The following is a 27,501-nucleotide window of genomic DNA, read 5'->3' on the forward strand; positions in this document are numbered from 1 at the left end:
GAAGAAAAAAATAACAGAAAGTTTCACTCTACATTCCCGCTGCTTTCAGCAGTTCAGCTCAGAGCTTCATGTATGCCTTGTTGGTTCTTAAAATTTTGATGAAGGATCATTTAGTTTTTACTCATTTTCATTTATTATTATCATTATTTCCCCCTGAAGGTTCACTGCCTTATTTTGGTAGGGGGTTTAATTTTTTGCTCTGTTATTGTTGTGCTTGATAGTTATGATTCTTTAATCATTATGGTCTATATACAGACAGAAACAAACACACAGATAGTTGAGTTTATTGTTATTAGTTTCAAATTTATTCAAAATGCTTAGACATCTAATGGCTGTCCAATAGGGCAATTGTTATTTTGTTGGTTGTTAAAGCTTTGATAATGGATCATTCTTTTCTTTTTTCTTACTTCATTTTGTTATTGATATTTTCTGTTCCCCCCCTGAGGGATTGCCACCTTATTGTGGTCAGGGGGTTTGCGTGCCTCAGTGACTCTAAGAGCTATACCAGCAGGAGCTTTGGTTTCAGGTGGGACACCCAAGCTGGACAGGTCTTAGAGTAGGTCAAAGGTCTTTCTTTGAAGTTGGACTCCACTAACAGCACAGTTCCGTTAAAGAAACACTTAAAAAACAACAACAAGAAAATGCTGAAGTATGTACTCATAATGCCCCCTTCAAATTTATGCCTGCCCCCTCATGTATGCATTCCTAGAACCGGCCCTGGTGGCAACACGTTTTATGGAGTGATGAATCTTCCCCCAGAGCCCAAACTTCAACATCATAAGGACAGAGAATGGAACAAAAGGCAACCAACAGTCAAAGTAAAGCTTTGGAAAATCCTTCATTGAGCCTCTAGAACTATTCCTGATGACTACGTAAAGATATTAAAATAAATCCTGTGTAAGAAATGGTCATACCAAATTTTGACTTCAAGTCTCGTTAGAATGGTCTAAACTCTGTTTTAGCTTTAAATGCTGTTTCTATTAGTGTTCAAACATTCCAATAAACTGCTGCACACATTTTCTGTTATAATGGTCATATATATAGAAGTGAGAAGTAGCTTTTGCACATACTGTGCAGTAAGTTGTAATGATAATGGTTTACAGTAATATTTGCAGTCAATACCAAACTTGACAACACCCCAAAATTGGTCTGTTTTTGAGTAAGAACTAATCTACACGTTATCGCACTTAAATGAGCTCTTTGTAATATAATAAAGTCTACTGTTAAGTGACTTTCGCTGCATTTAGACATTAAACAGGTGCATTACAGCCTATTTAAAGATGGAAAAACGGTTGAATGAATTTTTATTAGTGTCTTAAACCGATTTATAAGCGTCTTAGCTCACGATAACATTACTGTGACAGATAAAAACCCAACTAAACGTCCTGGCTTTTAAGTGCATTTTTTAACTCAAGCTTTTGTATCGCGAGAGCAGCGCACAAAAGAAAAAAAAAAGTTTTGGGGAAAGTTGAGCTGAGCAGGGATGAGGAAAGAGCTCTGCAGGAAGGGAGAGACGCTGTGAGTTTTGTCATTCTCATCCTTTGGAATGCATCAGTTCCTTTAACTTATCTGTGCAAAATCAACAACTCAACTGGATGCGCACCACTGCACTCCAAAAGTTACAATGCGCATCTATTTATAGCAGCTCAGCGATTGGTTTGAGTGACTTTTCCTCTTCTCCGCAGTTTTGCTTCCAAACGTTTATTCAGCTGTACCTGCAAGTAAAAGTGAAGCAGTCTTCAGTCGGGTCCCAGGCGAATCTCCTACTCGGGAGACAAGGTAAAGTATCGACTCAAATTAAATAACAAGTTATTATTTCCGTTTTTACTCGATTGTGACCTGAATGATTTTGTGATTTAATAAAACTTACTGGTGCAGATAATTGAGAGCAGAAGAGTTGTTTTGATTCTGTGCGCAACATTCCTTTTCCCCTCTTCCCCCAGATGTTTCTTTTTTTCTTTTTAATAATAATTATTATTGTTTTTCAGCTTTGACTCCAGACTGCAGAGGTCCGAGGGGGCTGGGAAACTTGTGAAGAGTTTTTATTCTATCGAGCACTGGCGTTGTACACTTAAGAGTGGATATGCCGGACAGCAAGCGTGGAGGGCGGCTGCTGCAGTTGGTCGTGGCTCTGTTGGCCTTGCTGTCGCTCTTTGCCGGGGTTGGAGCCGCTGCAGAGGTGGTGCACACCGAAGACAGCGAGCTGGTGACCAAGCAAACCGACTCCAGAGCCAACAGGGCGAAGAGGAGGGGAGGAACGGACGTCCTCAGAGGGTAACATGGAAATGATCAATATTTTTCTTCTATTTTCTTTTGTTTTGCAGCAAATTCCAGTTGTCCCTCACTTTTGCCATCTTTTATCTATTTTTTTAAAGCGCACTTTTTAACGCTGATTATATTTGGCCTTGGAGCAGGTGTCTTTGCTTCTCTGGTCCTTCAGGAATATTGAAGGTCAAAACGCATATGTGCGTGTATATGTGTGTGTGTGTGTGTGTGTGTGTGTGTGTGTGTGTGTGTCTTTTAATAAGGCAGACCGAGACGCATGAGTGACATTGTGTGTGATGGGAAGTTTGGAGCAAAGTTTAGTAATTAAATACTGGCAAGAATACCACATTCCTGCTGAGTGCAATAATAAATTACATCCAAACAAAGGAGGCCATTGGTCTTGTGTGGCTGTGGCAGAGGGGGAGAGAAAGAGACTAACAGCCTAATCCTCGTTTTAGCCAAATGCACCACACCCCAGTTGCGGATAAATCACATCTGCAGATGTACACAGTGGGTCACTGCTGGAGAGGTTGTGTGTGTGTGTGTGTGTGAGAGAGAGAGAGAGAGAAATTGTGTGTGAGAGAGAAAAGAAATACAGACAGAAGGAAAACTATGACGAAAAGAATGGATGTCTGTGTCCAGTGATGACAGCAAACAGCTGATGAAGGTCATAGACAGCTCAATGAGCATTCTCCACAGGCATTTTTATTTGACATGCTTCATGTTAATCTATTGCAACATCTGGGTTCAGAGGCAGGAAGTGCATATAGGCTGCATACTGTGTCACGCTGACTTAGCACTGTTTCAAATACTCAAGTGGTGTATTATTCACCTCATGGATCTGTTCTGAGTTATACTGTGCAGTGTATACACTGACCTCAGCATATGCTCAGTGGCTAATCACAGGTTCACATATGTAGACATGTGTCAGACTTGTAGGTGGCAGGATGACCCAAATGTCCACTTTCTGGTGAAATATTTCTTACAGTTGCATTAGATTTATGAAAAGGTGCTAAAAAGTGTCATGTCTGGTAGGAAGGTAGTCTATGACTGACAGCAAGAGATCATAGGATAGTCACAGAGTCCAAACAAGGTTCCAGTGGATCACAAGAGGACTTTAGAGAGGATTAATTTGAACCTTGGAGTGCTGAAGTTTTTACAGTGCTCCTTATTCATAAGTCAAAAAGAATGGAAAATCACTCCAGTTGAACTGCTCATGTGTTCATAGGCTTAAAAAAGCCCGAGAACCTCTGGCAAAGTAAACGACAAATGTTGTACTGTAATGTGCTGTTGGACAAGATCTTTTCGGAAAACTATTTTCTAGCTTTTGGGGGGGTCAGAGAAAACCAAATTTGAGCATTTGGAGAGGGTCCTTGTATTGTCTAATTTGAGAAAATGGTTCTGGAATTGGACTGAGAAAAAGATGAGCTGGAATTTGACTGACAGGCAATGACCAATGTGTCATTATTCCTGCTGCTTTAAATGAGTTTTTTTGCAGAGGGCGTCAAGAGTGATGTTAATGTCATATAAAGAGTTGTTGTAATAGTTTTGGAGTAGGATTAGGTGAAGTACTAACAAGTACTTTTTTGCTCAAAATGCAATGAAATGTTTTAGGTTTGAGTTGTTTTAAATTGTGAAAATGAGTTTTCTGTAAACCTGTTCTGAGTAGCTGTTAGCTTTCTGGTCAGAATGCTCTGCTCTCCACTGAAAACTTGATATCCACTTGATAAAGGGACATGGGGACAACTTTTTGAATTTGTTTGACATGGCAAATATTAAAATGATGTCAGACCTGCCAAAGATTAAACTTACATGAATGACTAGGGTTGTTCTAGATATTCAGAAAGACATGTAATTCCTTAGGATGTCTTCCTTTGTTTATGACTGCAGCATTTGTTTAATTTTATTCGTCTGGATTTGTTTCTGCCACTTCTGATGCTCTGCTAGTGGAAGTGTACACTATGCAGCTTAGTTTATTCACTTCAAATTGATTATTTCCTTCAATGCAAATCTATGGGGAATTTAAATATAATGTAATGATGTAATGTAAAATATAACCTTTTGATACAAAATTTTCTGCAGACCGAATGTGTGCGGCACAAGGAACAATGCATACTGCTGCCCAGGGTGGAAGACTCTTACTGGAGGAAACCAGTGCATTGTTCGTGAGTATAACCTCCATTCTTCTCTCGTCTGGTCATGCTTAAAGTTATGTTTTTAGGACAGGAAAAATCAAGTGCAATGCTTGCTCACATAACTATAGAAATGCTGGACTTTGTTGGGAAAGAAATCAGCATGAGTTCATATTTTATTAGAAACACACCAATAATCAGTGAATACCATGTAAAACTGGTAAGAGACAAACTTCACTTATTAAAGAAGTATTTAAGAAATAATAACAGCCAACACTTTTCAGAGTGTTGTTACAATTTAGATGGACTGATCAAGTATTTTTTTTTATTTAGTGTCAAACTTAATTTAACTTTAGTGACACCTTTTGCTAAAATAGCAACTCTAGAAATGTCATGAGTGAGAATAGCCGATGACAGCTCGTAGTATAGTATATAGTGTAATATAGTAAACTATTTAACATATTTTAGCTCGCTGCATATAAAACAAGAGCATTCAGAAAGTGCATCAAGGGAAATGCTATTTTCTGAAAGAAAAATGGTAATGATCTCATGTTCCACTTTAGCTTTACTTCAACAGAGTGATCAGGGTAAAGTGTAGAGCTGATTTAGGTTTTTAGGATTATATGCCAAGAGTGCGTGAAAGGGAGTTTCTTGTAACATACCTATAGTTTTAATATAATAAATTTTGATGCCTCTTATTTATCTGCCTGAATTAATGGGATTTTGCTCAGGTTAAAACAAAACATTGCTACAGATTTGTTTAAAATTTTGTTTAAAGTAGTGGTGATGTAAACTGGTATCATGACTACGAATAAAACTGTAAATTAGTAAAAAAAAAATTGTGTCATTTACAATGTTATTCTGAAAGTGTTTTTTTCTGTCAGGTAAAGTTTCTCATTCTCAGTATTGACTCCCATCTTTTGCTCTTTCCCTCAACAGACAGGAAGGCTGTAGAGGTGTGCGATTGTACTCTGGCTGGTTAGCTGGCTGAATGCCGGTCGCAGCTCTAATGACATTGTTTAGCAGTGGGGTTCAGTGAGAAGGGGTCAGTGGCTGGACTTTACCTGATGGGAACTGGGGGCAGTGGACCATGCCAACAGCAGTCTGTGGGAAAGAGAACAAAAAATAGCTTGGCTCCTGTGCCAAAAGGGCTTTTATAATGTGAATATGATGAAGGTTAAAATGAAGATTTTGCCTTTTTTGGAGTTTAACTTTGAGATTTTTTTTCAGGTATGATAGTGTAGGGGTTCAATAGGAGGTTAAGCTCTTGGTCTGAGTTACACCAAGTGAAATTCTGAGCAGAAATTCTAGACCTGGAGCAGACAGGCTGACAAGCAGCAGATGCATAACATGAATATTTTCACATGCAAGAAAATACGACTTGCAAAAAGAAGCTTTGCACTGTTGTTTTGTCTTACACTTCGCAGAGAACATTTTTATGTAGCTTGACTGAGTGTCATGTTTCCATTTGCAGCAATCTGCCGGAGTTCATGTGGAGATGGTTTCTGCTCCAGACCCAACATGTGCACCTGCCCTAATGGTCAAATTTCCTCATCCTGTGGATCCAAGTCAGGTCATTCAGCACCTCCTCTTTCTCAACTAATGTCTTTCCAACTCCTTTAAAGTCTGACATGTTTTTTTATGTTATATATTGTGCACAGGTTAGAGGTTAACTGGCACTAAGCCAATAGATAAATATGATTTATGCAAAGAGGAGTTTATGTTGAAACTGAAAGTTTTTTTTTGGGAAAGCTTGGTCCATAGCCAACTCCTGTCTTCACATTTATGATAAAAGGACTGTAATCTTTGGAAAAACATTACACCACATGACAAGCAGTGACAGATGGTAGATGACAGGAAGTATGCAAACATGTCATCCAATTTTCCCTGCAGAATGAAAATTAAAGAAAATGCTATTTAAATTTTTAGTTTTAGTTTTAAAAATGACACAATGCCTTAATTTGTTTTCTAAGAAATTTTCTCCCCATCATTAGTAATGGGCACCAAAGTACAAAAAGATAATAGGCCAAAGAACCTTCTCAAAACATCCCTTGAAACTTCACTAACTAAGATTGTAGCAATTGATATATGGTGCAATAACCTTTTTGCAATAGCAGCCAATCTTGTGGGTTGTGTGTATGTGTGTGGACTGAGTGTGTGTGTGTGTGTGCTTTTTGGAAGATGTCCACAGTCAACATCTCACCCATGTTTCTCTTTTGCAGCACTTTAAACCAGTGCACTCATCTTTTTGCACACCATAAATTTCTAGAAAATGACATCTGAGCTTGACTGTTGAGAAATGCTTCACAGTAAATTGTTTATGTTGTAAATATGATCCATGTGATGTGTTTGACTACTCTGAAATCAACTCCAATATTGCTTTTGTGTGTATGTCCTTGGGTGTGTGTTTGTATTGTTCTGCCCACAGTCCAGCATTGTAACATTCGGTGTATGAACGGGGGAACGTGTGCAGAGGACCACTGCTTGTGTCAGAAAGGCTACGTGGGAAACCATTGTGGACAACGTAAGAATCACTGCGACTGACCTGAATTTTAAGAGTTAATGTTAACATGATTTTGCATTTCTCTAAAGTCTCTCTCAAAAAGTGCAATATTTATGAAATCCACACTTTTTAAATGCTATTGGCCCAAAACAAATGTTTTTTGTCTGATTTAAGATATTTTCCTGACTCATTCAGCCACTCTTTTAAAACATCAACTAGCAAGAAATCTAAAAATCTCTTTAAGGAAAAGCAACTCTAGTACAACGAAGTCTCTCCACCATTGTGGGAAAGCCTTCTTCATGCCTGTACTCTGCACCAGCAGGCAGCTTCTGTAAAATGCTTGTGCATGTGAAAATGTTGCATACTTCTAACTTTCTCTGTGGGCAATCATTGCACATGTAAATACAGCTGTAATCACTGTACAGATGTTAATTGTAGCTTATTTGGATAGGGATGTGTCAGATGATACTACGATCATAAAATCAGGATTTTTATTAGAGAAAAGCAACAGTCTCATAATGCTTTTATAGTGACCAAGGGTTGATGCAATTTTAATTATATAAAGGGCTGACAAAATAAGAAAGTAACAAGAACGTCAAATGGTCATTTTTAATAGGAAATTGACATTAAGCTGTTATCCTAAATGTTATGGTGCTGGATGTTGTTATATGGGACCTGTTTATAATATTATTGAATGACGTTGACTGTGTGGTCATGAGGTTTGCTTGGACAGATCAACGAACATTAAAATGAACAAAAACAGCTTGATTTGTTGATTTAGTTAATTTATTCCTTTGCAGCCACTGTGACCCCTTGAATGTTTTAGCACATTTAATGGCTAGTGAGAAAAAAGTTAGTGTTTTTGGTTTTTAATTTCTTACAAACATAGACAGCAAAAGTACAAGGAAACTGCACACTTGCCAGGGGGGGCTTGCATTGTACAAATTGCCGGGAAAAGCTACAGAAGAAATGGCGACTTATATACTTACAGTATTTGTCTCTGTTTGCTTTTCATTTGTGAACAAAGTTCTGAACATTTCAACCAAAAATACATTAGCTTGTAAGTGTTACCTTTGCTACTAAGAACCTTTGTGGTTGTAGTGTAGCGTAGCAATGGTGCTGTGGATGGAATGTGTTGCTTAGCTACCAGTTGGAAGTGGTTCTCCTGAACTGATTTGTGAACAAGAACTAATCAGGTTCTCTGTTGGTCTAAAAGCAGCGATAATGCTGTTATCTTTGCTGTTGACTTGCCATTCTCTGTTTCCAAAATTATCTCAGATGTTATCTGCAGGAACAGCCAAGTTTGACTGAGAATACTAGAATCAAACACTTCTTAGCTTCTTTCACACAGAACAAAACAGCCTTCTGATTAAAACACAACCATGAAAACTTGCTATATTTGTTTTATATGCCCATATGTGTATTTCTGTGTAGCTACTAGATGATCATTTCCAGTACTCTGGCTGTTTTTATTTTTAGTTTAACCTAAAAATAAAGTGGTCAAGATAATGAACATAATGTTTATGCTCATTTCCTGCCCCATCACGGTTCCTAAACTCCTGTAATTAGCACCTTTGTTCTAATAAAAAAGTATAAGAGTTACATCAGAAACAGATGTAAACATCTCACAGTGGTGTTGGAGCTTACAGCGCAGTCCTCGTGCTGTCTCATGGTTTGTTGGTCTCTTTTTTTCTTCCCCAGCGGTTTGTGAAAATGGCTGTCTCAATGGAGGAAGGTGCGTGGCTCCAAACAGATGTGTGTGCACATATGGCTTCACCGGGGCCCAGTGTGAGAGAGGTAACAAACGCCACACGAAAAAAACTTAGCATTTCTCCCTCTCATCTGACATCACATTCTGTCTGTGCCCTACATTAACGCCTTGCTGCTGCTGGGGCAGTTTTCAAATCCACATGTGCTTCTTTTGTGAAAACGTGACTGTGTGTGTTGTTTTTATGTGACTGCTTAGTCATGCCACCGGCTGTAAGAATGTGGTTTGTTGTGGAACATTTGCATGTCAAGCTTGAGCTCAGAAATGACCATTATTTTCCACATCTGCTCTGAAACGACGCTCTGGGGAATGTAATGTCTTTCTGAGTGTGTTTGTTAACTGAAGACCTCCCATCCTCCTGTGGTTGCTCTCTGGCACATATAAGCAAAGCTTCCAACGTATACAAGCACAAACTGAGGGCAATCTGCACAGTGTTTGAGAGAAAATTGTGCATATGCAGACGTGTGACTGTATTTTGTGTGTTTTCTGAGTGTCTATGGCAGCGATGACCTTTCAGAGTCAAAGTGTTGCCCTTGTAGCACTAATATTTAGATTGGGAGCAGAACTCTTTAATTAGTAACATCCCTTTTAACAAGGTCATGCTTCAGAGACCTGTCAGTCGGGTTTACCTTTAGATTTGTTTCTTGGTTTACTTTAGTGTGTTTTAACCCTGGAGCTAATAAGTACAATCTGGTTGCCTGATGGTTTAGTACCAGGCCTTATCTGCTGGAACACATTGTGGTATCTTGCTCTTTCCTGTGGAAGTTCGGCCAGATGGTGTATAACTGTTAAGGAATTCAAATTTAACATTTTTTCAGCACATTATCTTCAGGATGTTCGTACTTTACAGAGAGCATAATGAATCTCAGAAACCCAGGGCTGTGGTAAAAGTTGTAATGCAAATACCACATCTGGTTTTAAAACTCAGATTTGCCATGCAAGGTGAGGAGAATGCAAACAAGCCACTCACTGTCAACTGCCTTTTTCTGCTCTATTGATATGTGTCTTAGAGTGAAACTGGAGTACTAATTTCTGTGTTTTTGGGGCCTGGTTTCCATCTCCATGCATTGATCATAACATGATGCTGAATTGAGGTCAAGTGTCTGTTGTGTCATTGCAGATGTCATTTCAAAACAGGCAAGAAAACAAAACTTTTTTTCTTTTTCACTGAATGAAAATAAGGAATATGTATACAGTTACGTCTGGGACTGACTACAGGACCTTGGCCAAATTCAACCCTGTTCCACCCATCAGTTAGTACTTGTACTAACTGTAGTACTAGTTGGCTCAAGAAGTGGCAGCGTCACATGTTTTCTGCATGTTTGGTATTTATGCTTATGACTTTGTTGAGTTTTATTTCTAGATTTACTTTACTTTTTTCAGTAAAAATATCTATAAATAGATTGATAATATGTATTTATAAACCCATTCTACATTATTGCTCATTTGACTTGCATTTGGTTATTTAAAAAAAGGTAAAGTACATAGTCGTATGGATACAGTGGCGTTTTGGGCAAAGTTACTTTCACTGGAATTTTTTTGGCTTGGCTCCATCACCTCTCAGGGGAAAGTCACTGTGCGCTCACATAAACACTAGCACATGCATAAAGCACATGTGTTTGCACAGCCCATTCAATTTTTAATGCAATTTACAGAACCGTGCCCCATTATGGCTTGATCTTATCACATTAGGAAGAACACGAGCTTTCTACAAACATGTGATCTGATCAGGGGAGAAGTAGTTGCACTCAGGTTTTCTTGGATTTAGAAGTATTCTGCTGCTCTTAGGACATGAACAAATCACTGCTGGAGAGTTGTGTGCTGCCAAAGTGACTGGTGATCTGCTGACCGGTGGTCCCACCACCAGCCACTGCTGACTGGTACATCAACGTTTTCTTTGTTGGTTGCAAATGTGATTTAGGGTGGAATGTGGAATTTGTGAGAATGCAGCAGGAATACTGCTCCGGCATTCAGGGCTCTTTCCTCCTGCTGCAGAGTCATTTAAGCTACAGAGCAATAAAATTTAGCTTTTGCTATGACGCCACTGAGTTCACTTGGGATGGTGGTGAAAGAGTGGCCTGAAACGTGGCAACACGTGAGCTACACAGTCCCAAAAAAAAAAAACAAGGGCAACCAGAGCACCAGAGGGAAGTCTGTCTGTCAGCTGAGGGATTCTCTTGTCTCTTAATGGCTCACTGGCTTTCCCCTATCAGCCCCTGCTCTCTCCCAATCCAAATCTCAGGAGATGGATAAACAAGTGTGTGTTTGTGTGTGTTTGTGAGTCTTTGTGCGTGTTTGAGTGCATGCTCAACTTGTTAGTTCTGGGAGGATGAAAAATCTGCTGACCTGCCAATAGGGGAGACCCCACCCAGATATATGACCCCAAAACACATGCATGGAAACACAAATCACACAAGTACATTCAAATGGTCACAAATTATTTCATGGAGGGACATAGAAGATGTCTGTAGAACGCACCATTGACAATAATTTGGAAAAATAGGAGAGATTTTTTGTTCTGGTTTAAATATATTTTGGAGTCAATCAAGCCAACTTCCTATTGGGCTTTTCTCCAGCAACTGCAGCTACGCACAAACATTAACGCAAACTCTCCACCCCGATATGAGGATTCATGTTTGCCCAATCAGATACTCAAACATGTTTCCCAAAGTAGAGCAGTAAACCATTTATTTAAGATTTGGTGTGTCTTGAGTTTATAGCTTGCCAGATTTGGATCTGAAATAAGCTGGGATTTTGTGTGTGTGTCTGTGTGCATTTAAGTGTGTTTGCGTGTAAAAATGTGTGATTACTCCCAGATGTACGGGACATGGGTGGGTCCCCCAGCTGTATGCAGTGCACACACAGAAAGATGACGGATGAAATGACACAATTTTCACCCAGCAGCTGTCTGCCTCTCCCCGTTTACCTCAGCTGACTGTTGTTAAAATGCTTTCCTTGTATTTACTTTATTCCATACTCTGCCCGAGTTTTAATACTTACTCTGCTGCACAGAGAGCAGATGTATACTTGTGGTATCCTGACAGTAACCTAAACCCTGAATCTGATGGGAAACAGGCTACTGTACTGAGCCTATATGGGCATCATTTAAAACCTTTCCATTGTTTCTATAATTATTTTTCTACATACAGGGTGTTGTTTTGTTATCGTAGACTTCATTTAGATATTTGGAAAATGGTTTGTTGACTTAAAGCCGAACTTTGTTGGAAGAACTATTACTGAGATTATTCATATCCTGTATTTGTTTTTAAAAAAAGAAGATGCCTTACTGAATATCCCTCCTCAAGCCCAAGTCCTTCATCAAAAACTTTAGGTTAAGTGCCCAAACTTGGATGTAGCTAAAAGAAATATAGTCTGCAGCTTTCTTGTGTGGATTTTGCTGGAATACAACTCTTGTCTTCAATTTTACCTGTAAACCCAAAACTGTTCTAGCCTGTTAAAAAATTTTGGGACTGTAGTTCTTGCCTTTTCTCCCCTTTCCTATTGATGAGTACAAAACTTTCTGTGTGGAAATCAGTGAGTTATCCCTTAGTCTAGTCCAGCTACTTCAAAATGCATAATCCTTCAAGGAAGGCTAAATCGGTTACCAGTAAAATGTAGAAGTGATTTTAGGTAGTGTGACACATACTGTTTTAGCTAATTCAGATACTGAATTGGTCAATACTGATTATCCCAAGAAGGAACATTAACATTAACATTAATTTACTGACTAATATTATTTATAGGAATTTACATGTGAAAGTAAACTAGAGTTACACTGAAAAGGAAAAATGATAGAACCATAGATTTTGTTTCCATATATTGCAATATTCCAACTATTTTCCTTAATCTAAATTTTCACAAAATATTGTGACCAGCCACATTCCTACAACACACACATAGTGACTAAGTGAGGGGAAGCAGCCTGTGCCAATCCAGCTTCCCCCCCTGACTGGCTTCGGCTGCAGCCTTTTCAGCCTCAACCTCTAACAAGCTGCAGCCTGATTGGTCCATAGTGAAGCCAATCAGAGGGGCGGGGACGGAGGTGTGCCGGCTCCTGCCACTCCAGACAGAGCCTCCAGAACTGGCAATCAGCTGCAAAATGAGCCGCAGCTGCCAGCAATAAGCGGTGGCCGTAACATTAACGTATTGACATTAGTTGCATGTAGAATTATCCATTGCTGTTCCTGTTATAATGCAAACATTGTCTGATTTATGACTTATGCCCCTGCAATGTTTGTGCCCATCCAAAGTCTTCCTTTCAATCAATATCCCTAAACTACTGAGCTTTAGCTTACTTGGTTGTCTCCTTTGCCCCATCTGCAGCCTCCCTGTTTTGCACTGAACTCCGCTGGCGCTGGTGTTGCCAGATCTTGTGACAAGCAGCCTGATCTATGAAGACAAACCTCAAGTAAATGATGACATTTAAAAATAGTCAAAACAACAATAACAACAACAACAACAAAAAAAGCCACAAGTTGCTCATGCTTAGTGCATGTACTGTAACAACTCTGAAGTCCACAACTTATGTTGTAAAGATACAGTGTCTTTCATGTTGCTATGAAAACTACAGTTGTATGTAATAACGCACTTGAGGTGGATATGTGTCTAGATGAAAGTTGTGACCTTGGGGCCTTCATTATTAAGCACTATTAGTGGCTTACTGCTGTAACGCCAACAACACCCTGCTCCATGACAGGTTTTGATCCAAGATACGGGATGAACACGAGTTAAACCAAAGCCTTCACATCAATTGGTTTTCTTAGACAATAATAAATAAATAAATAAATAAATAAAACACATCTGAATGTGGAAACAGTGAGAGTCTGTTTGACCCTCCTAAAGTTGAAGGCCAACTAAGCTTTTTGACTTTCACCAGTCTTTATCTTTAAGAGTCATTAGAAGAGGATTCTTAGGCAGCCCTACAACACTGATTACTCTAAAGTTTTCATACTTTTAAAGATATGTAACTAACATTTACTTTTTGTTTTTGCAACAATCACAGAACTACAAAAGATTTCCTGTTGTCAGCTTCTCCAACTCACCAAACTGCATGAATTGATGCTTGCGGATATACATACCCACAATTATATGATAAAATGTTGTAGAAATGAATTAAAATCACTGAACAACTTAAATCCTTTTTATTACATTTTCAGTGCCAGAAAATTAAATTGAACATTTCCAATAAATTCACTGACTGACGTGAGTCATTTTTATGGTTTTTCTCTATTAGTTGCAAACATCATTTAAAGCAATCAGTGTTGCATCTGATAGAATTATGATTTAATAATCTTTATCAAGGGCTGCATGGTAGAGTGATGGTTAGCTCGCCGGCCCATCAGCAAAAAGGTTGCTGGTTTTAGCCTCGGCTGGGGAGGGGTTTGAATAGTGGAGTTTGCATGTATGCGTGGGTTCTCTCCTGGTACTCCGGCTTCCTACCACCATCCAAAGACATGCATGTTAGGTTAATTGGACATTCAAATTCTCCTTAGGAGTGTCAGTGAATGTTTGTCTTTCTGTGTTGGCCCTGCGATGGACTGGTGACTTGTCCAGGATGTACCCTGCCTTTCTACACTAGACTCATTTGATAAAATGCAGAATTGTAAATTATAGTCATATTTTAATGTGACAGTGATATTGAAGATTTTCAGCGTGTGTGAATGGATTTGATCATCTGTTGTCAACTTGCCTGTTGTACATGAATATGTATATATTCAAAGTTATAAAACCTGCGTTGGGTGATTGAGTTGCTTTTCAGCTTGGTGGTATCACTTAAAGATCTACACTGTTAGGCTTACATGACGCAAATTACTTAAAGAAACCTTGATATGTTGAACCTGCTTTATCGTAAAGGCCTTCATGTCTCTGGTCAAAGTAACAGATCTGGAATCAATTAAATAGAGTCACACAGAGCTCAGCTGTTAAGCACAAACATATACTAGACTAAAAGAGAGCAGCAAAACAGCTGTAGAGACTCTCACATTGAGCTGAAATTAAAAGAAAATATGAGCCTTCTACTGGAGTGTGCTTGCACACAGCAGATAAGACAATATAACTTATTTATAGAGACATTTCAAAACAATGACCACTGACCACAATGTGATACAATATAAATAATATGTGTAAAATAATAAGGCAGAAACAGTAAAATTAAAAAAAAAAAAAAAAAAAAAAAAAAAAAAACCAAAGAATAAAAACATATGTTTAAATAGGTTTTGTTCCATGTAAAAGGGAAGTTTTCCAAGGTTAAGACGTGGCTTCAGCGAAATCCCAATCTCCTCTACTGTTTCAATGTGCTCCTCAGTACAGCCAGGACCATCTAGTCAGCTGGCATGAGAAATCTTTTGAGATTGGAAAGTCAAAAGATCAGACAGGTACAAAGGTGCTGATCTAACAACTTGAATCAAAAAGCATTATCCTAAAATCAGTTCTAAAATGAACTGGGCACTAGTTCAAAGAAGCCAAGGCAGATGAAATGTGGTCTTGTTTGCTTGTGCCTGTTAAGAGACTAGCTTAAGCATTTTAGTCAAATTGGAGGAAAAGAAGCAGGGACGGCCTGATAAGGCCATTTGCTAAGATTTGATGCATCATTTTCAAGATCGCCACCACTGAAAAATCCACGAAAAACTTTGCTGCTATAAAGCAGAAATGTTTCAATAAATAAATAAATTGAAATATAATATACTAAAAGCAATCATTAGAGCATAAAGAGCTGTCTTTATTGAGCCTTTCTATCACTATTGTGTAAAGACAGCTGACATTGCATTTTGAATTTTATCCTTGGATTCTATGCTTTTATTATTAACTTATTATCTCTTATTTATGGTGTTTTTTTCTGTGGTTCTTCCATTTGATCTTAAAGTGTTAAGAAATATGCACTTTAGTCTTTTGGTTTAGAAATAATTTCTATCTATAAATTGATGACTTGAACAGTGAGACTGTTGAGTTGTGTTATGAGAATGAATATTTAGACAGAGACTAGCTGACTGTGTTTTTTACCTTAATCCAGATGTAATCGAGCTAATTGTTGGTTTTGTGTATTAATACTTTATTTGTATTATTTACTTCTTTTTGTTAAAATTGGTGTAGCAGATATTGTTTATGCTTTTTGCGCCTTACTATGTGGTTCCAGTTATTTGCTAATGTGTTGTGTAACCAGAATTTCTTTAGTATTTTTTCTGGTAGCTATCAAGTTGTAGTGGATTTACAAGTAGAATATTTCCCACTTAAATGTTGATATGTAGAAGCTGCCCAGATTGGAAAAGTTCCTCAAAACTGAATGGGATTATATGCACCTAGTTAGTTTTCACCTCTTACTGGAAAGAGAAGTCGACAAAGAATCAAAAGCATTTGGTCTCCAGTAGAGTCTGAGCAGGAGGGAGTGAGAAAAAGAAAGAGAGATGACCCAGTTCTGTTTCACACAGCACTGGTGCCAGAGGCAGAGAGACCGAGGAGGCTGTGGTGCACGTGACGGCTCTGGGCTGGGCCCAGGTCCACACGGGAAACACACAATGTCTCGTTTGTTTTAAACGACTGCACTGTTGGAACTGGTCTCCCTCTTTCCTCTCACTGTCTGTTGTCTGCTGTGAAATGTGGAAATGATTTTTGCCTTTGGATCACATCCAGAGTCTTTTGAGAGTGATGTGTTTTTCCTTCTCTCTTTCCCTTTCTTTGCGTCTCTATCTGTGTTTCACCATCTTTTAATCCTTCACCTGATAAGATTTGGTGATTTTATTGAATCAGTTGGGAGTTTGTAACTAAGGCGTAGTGTTTGGAAAGAGAATGAGGAGAGGGGGTTAAATGCATGTAAGCAGTCAGCTCAGGGGAATGAGGTTTAAAGTAGTTTGAGAGCAGAGAAGAACATGCTTGATGGAGGGACTTTCTTTGCACAATAAAATTAGTTAAAAGCTATTTAGTTTTAATTCTAGGCTGCTGCAGCTTGTGTGGAAATCACCTTCTGTGTTCCATTGGCACACCCTGCCAGCCAGCCTCTGTAGGCCTCAGTGATGACAATCTATCCCCTTGATTATAGATCACTAAAAATATAATTAAGTACATGGTATATTTGCCATTTCACCACAAAGACACAACACAGGTAACTTAAAAACCAGTGACCTTATAACATGTGCAGCAGACTGATTTTTCATTGTCTGGGTGTACTTTACTCTCCATGGCCGCCCACACAACTTTGAAAGGTTTTCCAGACCTCCTCTTTATCTCTGTTTTTTCTGCTCTTAGCACACACACACACACACACACACACACACACACACACACACACACACACACACACACACACACACACACACACACACACACACACACACACACAATGCACCTGAGAGTCATGCTGATTAAAATGTTAAGAACAGACAATGCATTTCTTATTGAGTGTGTTACTGTCAGCTTTGTAGCACTTTCATCACATGTAATGTGAGTATTTTGCAGATGTCATGAAAACTTTGATTCATTTTGAGAGTTTCTGTCTGTGGATGGCACAGACACTGTGTATGAGTAAAATTCCAGATCCAGTCTTTTTAACCATTGCTTAAGGTTTCTTTTTCACACTTTTGGTTAAAAAGTTTCACAAAAATTTTCTTCCTTTATTTACAAGCTGCCACATGTTAGAATCCAATCTATTGCATTGTGTTTTTGTTTTAAGTAAAGGGACACATTTAAGTTTGGAAAGCAAAGAACAAGCTTCTGGTTTGCCCCTTCAGACTACCGCACTGGGCCGTGCTTCGCCTCGGTGAATAACCAGATGTGTCAAGGCCAGCTCACGGGCATTGTATGCACAAAAACTTTGTGCTGCGCCACAGTGGGACGGGCATGGGGTCACCCCTGCGAGATGTGCCCAGCTCAACCTCACCCCTGCCGAAGAGGGTTCATACCAAACCACCGCACCGGGGCGTGCCAAGGTAAAGTCTGCCCCACAGAGTCTCTAGAGTCTGTCTCTTTTTCTGTTTTCATATCTCTTTTTTCATCTGTGTCGCTCTCCCCGACTTCTCTTTCTTTGAGTAAAATGCTGCTTCTATCCTTTCTTCCAATTTTAACTCCTTTCTTATTGCCTACCCGCACTGCTTTGTCCCCACATCGCTACCCACCATCCACGCTGCAGAGGATTAGTTCTAATTGGGTTAAATTGGGGTGAGTGGCAGTGCCTCCCACATGTGTGTGGAATGCCCTCAGACACCCGCTGTGGCGGGACTGTCAGAGTCAGTAACACGGGTCAGTGGCAGTGCCACGTGGGAGAGCTCATTTCTGGTAAAGTGGCCCTGTTCCAGACCCAACAACATCAGAACCTCTGCAGGGGAGGCGGACCTGAGCCAGTACTCAGAGGAACATAGAGTACCTTGAGACTATATCAGGTCACAGCTTTTAGCCTGAAACCTTAGATTTAGTCAAATTCATTAAATTAATTTCATTTAGTCATCAGTGTGACTCACAAAGTAGCCGATTTGAAACCAGGTGCTCTGAATCAATGGCGTCATAGTGTCCGTTTTTATCTTCAGAAACATGAGTCATTTCATGTGATTAATGCCATACTCTTCTCTTTGACTGTACTGTATGCTCTTCGTTGTCATAGTTTAAATAATTTCTGTGGACAATTTAGCTTCAGTTTCAGCCCCACCTGCATGAAACATTCTTGTTCCCTCGTCTCTTTTGTTCAATTCATAGAAAACTAAGAGCCAGAGTGTTAAAACAGACTCAGTGTCTGTCAATGCACCCACAGAGGTGTGCACATCTGTGCATTTATGCTACATACTTGCAAAAGCATTCACTCCAATGTAGACAAGGCAATTTTATTTGTATAGCACATTTCATGAATAAGACATTTCCAAGTGCTTTACATAAAACATTAAAAGCATTACAGCATTTATCTACAATAAACAGTTCAAATTGGTGAAGTGAAATTTTATTTATGCTCAAACGTAGAAAACTGAATATTTATATGAACATATGTATTTACCACTATGCTACCAATTACCTTTAGAGGTCACATAATTAGTAAAATAAGTTCCACCTGCGTGCAAGTTTAATCGGGATATGGTTATTGAAAAACATCTGAAAACTTTAAAAATTCCACAGAAAGTCATTAAATCCATCCTCACAAAAAGGAAAGAATATGACATCACACTAAACCTGCCAAGAAAAGCCACCAAAACTCACAGACTGGGTAAGGAAGGTATTAATCAAAGGCAACAAAGCAACCACAACCAAAGGTAAGACTGAAGGAGTTGGAAGGCTATTGCACAATGGAACACAGGTCAGAAAAAATGCCTCTGCTTACAGACAAGTTTATTAAAACTTAAAAAAATGGAAGGTTTCACTGACATATGAAACTACCCAAGAACGCTATCTCCACAGTGAAGCATGGTGGTGGCAGCATTATGCTGTGGGGACGTTTTTTCAGAATTTGGGAAACTGATTAAAATCACAGGAATGATCAATGGTGATGAATACGGTGACATTTCTGAGGGAAACTTTTTCAGTTTTATAGAGATTTAACATTGGGGCAGAGGTTCACCTCCCCCTAAGACAATGACCCTAAATGTACAGCTAAAACAACACTTAAGGGGTAAAGGGGAAAAGTTTAAATGTGTTGACATGGTCGAGTCAAAGCTCAGACTTCAACCCAGCTGAGAATCTATGGCAAGACTGCAATACACCAGCAGAACCTATCCAAATTGAAAGATATGGTGCAGTTTTTTATTGAAAAATGGGCAAAAATCCCAGTAGAGCTTTACCAAGCTCATACATTCACAAACCTGCAACTTTAAGTGCTATATGAGATGTCTCTAAAAACTACCGACTTTTGAGGGTGAAAATACAGCAAATATAGAGTGAAGCATACAACACATTTTTATTTATTTATATATCATTTTTTATTATTAATTTTACTTCAGTTTTGTAGATTTTCACTCGTTCTGAAAAGATCAATTTGAAATATATGTTATAATGCAGAAAATTAGGAAAAATGCAAAAAGGGCAGGGGTGAATACATTTGCAGGTGAATACAATGAGTATTCACAATTTTCCTCCTGTTTGTATCCTGTTTGTATTAGTTATTCACTTCTAGACTCTGTATGTTTAGATGTGGATGAGTGCCAAGCCATCCCTGGCATCTGTCAAGGAGGAAACTGCATCAACACTGTTGGATCCTTTGAATGTAAATGCCCCGCTGGGCACAAGTTCAACGAGGTCTCACAGAAATGTGAAGGTAAGAATTAAACTAGCAGCCATTGCATTGAAGCTGTGCCATCAGTTTGAATGAAAGAGTAGAGTGAAAAGTATTTTTAAAGTTCCTAAAGGTTAAGGGAGTTAAAACATCTCTTTGTGGTTAACTTCACCTCAGTCATGGCATTCTGGTTATTAGTTTGTGGGGAGAAGACCACACATAAGCCACTTTTTGCCCTTCCCTTAAAATATGTTTAATTAAACCAAAGCAGCACTGTTTTCTCTCATCTGTTTTGCACTTACATGAGAGGTTAGTGGTGTGTAACTCCATACATTTGAGTTTTTGAGCCAGATTTGTCACACAGCCCATAAATCAAAAGAGAGGGAAATGAGGAAACATTATGATGTCTTGTATGTTTAGAAAAGACGCATTTCTCTCAGCTGAGGATCATAACTACCAGCTTCTGACTTCCACAATCATTACATTGTATTTCTTAACTTCTTATTCAAATGCAGCCACACAGAGACTTGCAGTGTTTTTCATATTTCCATCTAAAAATAACCTTGATAAAAGCTTTTTTTTTCATCATCACTTGCAAGTAAAGACCCACAGTAAGCCTGTGAAAAATATTGGCTCATTCAGACTCAAATGTAATGATCTCCAGACCACTACTCCCTTTTCTGAGTAAAAAATGCACTAGTTTTTGCCCAGACATAATTGCCGGAAAACTTCTGGAGTGTATAAAAGACATTTAAAACGACTCTACTTTACACTGTATTTCTTAACAGACATTGTGTCTGATGATGAGCACGTTGTGGAAAATGGTGCTAACTGATAAACAGCTGCCATGGACCCTGGCTTTAATATCCTGTGACCATGTCTCGTTTCCAAGTTCATAGCCAACATGCGATCTACTGTTGAAGACATCCACATATTAAGTTAGTTTTTGGTTCATATGCCTGTATTATAAGTTTTGATTACAGTGCATACCTCTCCCCTCCTCAGATCTGGATGAGTGCGCAAACATTCCAGGTCTGTGCGGTTTGGGCGAATGCTCTAATACTGCTGGGAGCTACTTCTGCAAGTGTCCACAGGGATATCACAGCTCTGTTGATGGATCCGTGTGTGTTGGTGAGTTCCTTCTTTTTTTTTTTTTTTTTTTTTGCTGCTAGAAATGAAGCAGTTCAACCAAGGAGGTGCTGCCTCATCCTCTTTCTTTTTCCCACATTTCTTTAGTTCCTTCCATCTATGTCTGGCACTTAGTAGAAAGATCTGAAATCGATCCAATGGTCCAGCTGGTAGAATTTAGGTCAGTAGTTGCTTGCTTGTTGGTAGTTGCACAACAGTGAGCTATACTCTCGTCAAACTAGAAAGAGCACGTGATGAGAGTTAATGTGAACTCCATAGAAATGTTAGAATAAGTGAAAGGAAAAAGCTGAGAAGAAAAGCTGCATTGATCTGTAGTTCAGCTCAGTTTCACTCAAAACAGATCAGGGAAGAATGTGGTCAGAATAATTCATTAGAAATACATGCACATTCTTACTCTTGCATGCATGCAAACACACATCACATTGCCCCCTGTCAGGAGAGCATGCTTGAGTGGAAGAATTGTCTTTAAGTCCTTTGTGCCAGAAAACTCCTGTGCCAGACATTTTAGTCTGTTTCCCATGCAGTAACTGCTAATCTTCACAAGGACTGCGCTTTTCTTTTTTTTCTTTTTTTTTTTACCTCCATTCATCTTCATCCATCACAAGGATTTTATCAAGTTAAGCCAACCAATCAGCTGTGTGGTCTGTCAGTCTCTCCATCTGTATATACTGGATGGGCTGGGTGTGAAACAAGACATGAAGTATTTATGTTAATAAGCAGCTTGAGCGTGAGTCATGCTGGTGCGGGGCGCCAGAAACTGCAGGATGTAGGAAATGTTCTCATAAATATGAAATGATTACTATTGGAGGTGACCTCCATCCTCCTAAGGATGGAAACTCTGAAACAACAATAACTTCTTTTTGATTAAACTCCTGCCAATTTGCTTAACACACAGACAGTATAGGCCATATTCCATATACCTTGGGTTGTTGAAGTGACTTCATGTTGTGTTGTTTTCCACAGATGCGCGTGGAGGGTACTGCTACGCTAGCCTGCTGAACGGGCGCTGTGCCAACCAAAACTCGCAGCTGTTGACTAAAATGCAGTGCTGCTGTGATAGTGGACGCTGTTGGTCTGACGGTTCCACTCCTGAGATGTGTCCCATTCGTGGAACAGGTGGAGTCACTCACCATCAACTTCTAACAAGTCTCCATCTCTCATCACAGAGCTAACCTTCCTTTGATATACAATGTGCTCGTTTTAGAGGAGTACCAGAGATTGTGCATCCAGATTCCCGATACTGGAGTGGTGATACCTGGTCGCGTCCCAGGGACTCCAGACATACCAGGCATCTACCCAGTTCATCCTGGTCAAACAGTTAATGGCCATATACCTGGAGTGATTCCTGGTCAAATTCCCGTCCAAGTTCCAGTCCAAATCCCCATTCAAAGACCAGTTCATCCAGGTCAACTACCCATACAGCCTCCACCAGGTATATCCCAGCTTTATGCCTATCTTTGGTTCACATATTCACATAATGTGAATAAAATGTTTGAAAATGGTTTTGATTCTTGGATGTGTAGTGTTCAACTTCCCAATGATCTCGTTGCCATCTTAATACTAGTTCTGATCAACAACCCATGTTTGCACTTGAATTGATTAGCTACATGCTAACGATATAAATTTTTGATAAACACTGTAAGAGTATTTATAGACTATTTTGTTATTATGTTTATTTAAAAAAAACTACAGTAGACATTTTTGCCTAGTAATGTCAAGAGTTCAATAAGTTGTGTGCAAAATATTCAGCAAAATAGCTTCTTCCAGAGCTCAGTGCTTAACTAAATCAGTCTTTTTTACTTAACTTATGATAAACATTGAACAATTTCAATTCTTAATACATTGTAAATGCAGCTTCTAAACAACTTTGGAAAAGCCACATTCTTATGAAATGCTGTACCTTTACTGTTTATTGAATTTTCACTTTGTTCGCACTACTTACTTTCTATTTCTGTATGAACATTGGTACCTGTGTATGTGGTGCCTAAATTTTCCATTAATAAAAATCCTTTTAAGCTTATAAAAATAAATTTCATGATTTATCTGTAAAATATTTGTTGGACATTTTCTATCAGGTCCTGCTATAATCCAAACACAGAACATCACCAACATGTGTCAGGCCATCCGCAACCTCTGCCTGAATGGTCGGTGCATCCCCATGGCAGGCTCAGAATATCGCTGTGAGTGCAACATGGGGTTCAGGTTGGATGGAAGGGGCGAGTGCATCGGTAAGTTTTGAGTGAGTGAGGCAAATATTTATTTGAGCTTAAGTTTAAGTTTCAAAAAGAAGTTTTTTGAATTTTATGTTTGCTCTCCAGACGATGATGAATGCGAGAGAAACCCATGTGCACATGGCGAATGTGTGAACACTCAAGGGTCATACTACTGTCAGTGTCCAGCTGGATTCCAGTCAACTGCAACCAGGACAGAGTGCAGAGGTGACACATACACACCAGCATATACATGCACACGCTCATAAGATGATGTGTGTTTATTGGGCTTTTTGTTGTTGTTTCTGCCAGATCTGGATGAGTGTGTGGCTAACGGACGGATCTGCAACAATGGCCGCTGTGTGAACACTGAAGGCAGCTTTCACTGTGTCTGCAATGCTGGATTTGAAATTTCAGCCGATGGCAAAAATTGTCAAGGTCTGTTAAGTTCTGACATCTGCATTTATGGAGTAGAACTGTTTTTAAAGGATGGTTTTCGTTAAGAACCACAGTAAGTGTAATGTTTAAGTTTAATGGACCATGAATCTGTTGGAGGTGGTGATTTAATACAAACGCTGGTCAGAGGCCTGTAATTGTGAAGGCGAGATTTTCAAAGATCACGCTTCTGGTTTTGTGTATTTGAGCTTATTAAATACAAAATATGTGAATTTTATATTATTTACCCATTTCCGAAGGAATCAATGTTGTTTGTATTTGCTTCTTACCTAGCAGACATCTATTTATTTCCAATTATCTTAGAAAAGATGCAAGCTGTTTTTTTTTAAAAAAAACTATGCTAGTTGTTGATTAGTTGTCTGTGAGTGAAAACAATACCAGTATAGTAAATCAGAATTCCTTTAGACCTCGATCACATTGAATCTGTGTTGAGATTTATCTAAAACGAACCAACATGCAGGTATGAGGTCTGCACAGAGCTGCTTATTACTTTTCAAGGCAAGTGAATGCAACACAAGAAATACCTTCCAGGAGAGACTGATATAACAGTTATTCCAATTTTGTACTGATATCCTATGTGTTGTGACTGATTGAATCAGTTATTAGATCTAATTGTAGAAACTAATGTAAAGTATATAAAAATAGTTGTAAGGGGACTTAACCATGCAAGACCACCTGAAAAAATTACCTCCAACCTGTAATGTGGTTTCTGCTTCTTCACAGATCAGGATGAGTGTCTGATCAGGAACATGTGTCTCAATGGTCTCTGTATCAATGAAGATGGCAGCTTCAAATGCATCTGTAAACTTGGATTCCTGCTTGACACCAGTGGACGCATGTGTATAGGTGTGTTGGTGAGACATTGATATTCAGAATAGACTCTTGAATTTCTTATGCCTTTACTTGTCCTGCAGTTTGGAGGGTGGCTGCCTCTCTGGTATGTTAGTACTTCTGTAAAGTGATTCTTAACACACAGGGTAAAAATTCCCCTAAAAGCCTTGGAAAAATCCCTCAGCATCCTGGTAGGCCAGCTGGATATGTTGATAGTATAGTTGGGGCCCGCCTAGCAGACAGCCTTCACTAAACTTGTCTGGAGCAAAGAGAAAAGACATTTGGTTTTTTGCTGAAGTGATAGAACAACATGCCACAAAAAGTCAACAACTGATTATTTGTTTGGTTGTATATGACACTGTATGATGCTGTAACTAACCTTACATTCCATTCATTCAGAGTTTAAATGAATGTAATGTGGTTTTGCGTCCTTTAGCTTACAGACATTTGATCTCAGAGACACTGACCTGGATAAGTTATAACAGAACAAATAAACAGGAGAGTAGGGTGTGGGTGAAGTGTGCTTATGTATGTGGTTGCTAATGAAATGTGTAGTCTAAAGGGGCCCTGGGGCCTCATTGTCTCTCTTTACAGTCTGGCTGCCCTCCAACACACCCAAACACACACACACATACATAAACACAGAGTAGTGTATGCAAGCCATATCATTGTTTACAATCCTTATCATGATTGCTGTAAAACTGTAAGGCGATAAAGTTTAGAGAAAGGAATGTTTTCTTAGCTGAGATCATAAAATTGAAACTGAGTTGCACTTTGGCTGCATCTTGATAACCAGCATTTAATTGTTTTAATTCACCTTTTGCTGTGGCTGATTGTAGACATTGATGAGTGTGAGACTCCAGGCATGTGTATGAATGGCCACTGCGTCAACACGGAGGGATCCTTCCGCTGTGAGTGCATGGCTGGGATGGCAGTGGGCCTGGATGGACGAGTCTGTGTTGGTAAGTAAATGTAGAGAGGTGGATTGTTTACAGTTTTATTCACTTTTTAAATCAAGGCGAGCAATAATCCTCAACCTTTTTTTAAAATATATTGTATTCTGCAGCAGCTTTTTTTTTTTTTTATAGAGTCCATGTTTCTATGCACTTTATTTTTATTGCGTCTTTGTAAACATAAATTAATAAATATACAGAAACTTTTTTTTGGTACTACTACCTCTATAATGATTTTATAATATATTATTTAGTATTTCTTTATCTTTGAGGAGCTTCATAACGTCATTCTTTAGTCATACAAGTTTTGGACTTTAGAAGAACCTAAATCCATTATTGAAGCAAAATCCATTTTTATCTCATTTAAAGATGAAATCAGGGAATAGACATTGATTATGGTAATATTTTATGATTGTGGGGGTAAATCTCAGTCTTCCACATTACTGTTGTGCCTTGATGTGATGAAGCATTTTAGTTGTGTAAATCGATGTATTATTGTTCTGAAGGAGGTCTGGAAAACACTCTATGTCACTCAAACTTGGCAAATACTACTTTGAAATAAAGCTACAGGGTTACAGGATCAAGAGACTTCAATGATATGGCCATCCAAACCACCTTGGAGCTGCCTCCGAGCTTCACAGCTGAAATCAGTCATCAGAGCTTTCCTACATAAATAAATTTGTCCTGAATAGTACAAAAAAGCATGAAGGATGATCAGTCAAGGATGGCATCTTCCGCTAGTTCATTGTCAAAGATTTGTAGTCTTTCCACCATTTTTTACGTCATTCAACACGGATGAGGGACAGAAAAGCTTTGACAATGGCGGCCCTCTGTTGTGTCCGTATGCATTGACTTCTTAATTGGTTGCTTTGGTTGATAATAAGATAAAATACTTGGTTTAACTTTACAGCCATTTTGGTGACTGTAGTTAAGGGATTTCTATACACAGTAAATATGAGTGCTTTGTGGTTAATGTCTCTACCTCTATCCGTCCATCCTGAGAGATGCCCTCCCCCCAACTGCCAAAAGGAATGTTTTTACATCAAGTACAGAATGTCTGCAGTGCATATTTATAACATTTAAGCAACACTTCTCCTATTTATGTCTAAATATTTCACTTTTTTCTGTCCAAGCTCTATAGATATATAATTTCAATGAGAATATTTTACATAAAATTAAATTAAATTTATACATGAGTAATTATAAATCTCACTATTGTCCACATATGTCAGTGCCACAAGTAGCTGACTGAAGTACAGACTTAAAAATCAGATATGGATGAGGCAAAGCCAGTTAACCTGCTGCAACAACACAATTGTTTTTTTGCCTCCATGCGCTCCGCTCCCATGAAGTTGTAATTGGAAAGCAGATCTGTTTATGTCTTTATTTTCAACATTCCAGCATTTCCCTAAATGATGCTTCTTTGTGTATTGTGTTAGATATGTTGAAATGCTGTTCTTTTCTCTGGGTGCGTATTTGTTGGGATGATATCAGTGCAGGAGAATTCCCAGATTCTCTGGGTATTATGCAAAATGAACAACTATTTGTTTTTGCCAGTGTTGTTGTTTATTGGAGGTGCTGACTCTTGCCTCCCTTCCTCTGCATTGGTCTGTATCCAGCCTCTGTTGGGATCTTTTTCTTCAAGTCTGTTTCTCACACACATGCTGTCTTGTTTTGTCCAAAACAGACACACATATGCGCAGTTCGTGTTACGGTGGCTACAAGCGAGGCCAGTGCGTTAGGCCTTTATTTGGAGCTGTGACCAAGTCAGAGTGCTGCTGTGCCAGCACAGAGTACGCCTACGGAGAACCCTGCCAGCCCTGCCCACCAGAAAACTCTGGTACGGATATTCAAATTACTCCACTCACATATAGAGCCATCCCTTTCTGTTTCACACACACACACACACAAATACAGCTTGTGCTTAATTTAAAACACACCTACCAAAGCCAGAATCACCAGATACAAACCATGCATTCTCTCTGGAAACCAGATTAGATTTCATAAATGAGAGAGCAGCAGCAATGAACTCAAGTTGTTTGATAAAGACGGCCA

General features: G+C 38.9%; 1 protein-coding gene across 3 annotated transcripts in view; it reads left to right on the forward strand.

Moving 5' to 3' along the window:
- Positions 1 to 1,489: 1,489 nt before the first annotated feature.
- Positions 1,490 to 27,501, forward strand: part of fbn1 (fibrillin 1) — a 68,618-nt gene continuing 42,606 nt past the window's right edge. For 2 of the 3 annotated variants that reach the window (XM_041981977.1, XM_041981992.1), the window contains exons 1-17: positions 1,544 to 1,779; positions 1,989 to 2,274; positions 4,348 to 4,430; positions 5,872 to 5,970; positions 6,826 to 6,921; positions 8,602 to 8,697; positions 17,389 to 17,586; positions 19,764 to 19,889; positions 20,853 to 20,978; positions 21,960 to 22,112; positions 22,201 to 22,428; positions 23,072 to 23,224; positions 23,315 to 23,434; positions 23,519 to 23,644; positions 24,386 to 24,508; positions 25,333 to 25,455; positions 27,134 to 27,286. In XM_041981977.1, the coding sequence (XP_041837911.1) occupies positions 2,084 to 2,274; positions 4,348 to 4,430; positions 5,872 to 5,970; positions 6,826 to 6,921; positions 8,602 to 8,697; positions 17,389 to 17,586; positions 19,764 to 19,889; positions 20,853 to 20,978; positions 21,960 to 22,112; positions 22,201 to 22,428; positions 23,072 to 23,224; positions 23,315 to 23,434; positions 23,519 to 23,644; positions 24,386 to 24,508; positions 25,333 to 25,455; positions 27,134 to 27,286 (2,194 nt within the window). In that variant the 5' untranslated portion in view covers positions 1,544 to 1,779; positions 1,989 to 2,083. Of the gene's footprint in view, positions 1,519 to 1,543; positions 1,780 to 1,988; positions 2,275 to 4,347; positions 4,431 to 5,871; positions 5,971 to 6,825; positions 6,922 to 8,601; positions 8,698 to 17,388; positions 17,587 to 19,763; positions 19,890 to 20,852; positions 20,979 to 21,959; positions 22,113 to 22,200; positions 22,429 to 23,071; positions 23,225 to 23,314; positions 23,435 to 23,518; positions 23,645 to 24,385; positions 24,509 to 25,332; positions 25,456 to 27,133; positions 27,287 to 27,501 lie in introns of those variants that run through there. The other variant, XM_041981986.1, reaches the window with a different exon arrangement.

This window comes from Melanotaenia boesemani, chromosome 1 (assembly GCF_017639745.1).
Source record: "Melanotaenia boesemani isolate fMelBoe1 chromosome 1, fMelBoe1.pri, whole genome shotgun sequence".
Taxonomy (NCBI): domain Eukaryota; kingdom Metazoa; phylum Chordata; class Actinopteri; order Atheriniformes; family Melanotaeniidae; genus Melanotaenia; species Melanotaenia boesemani.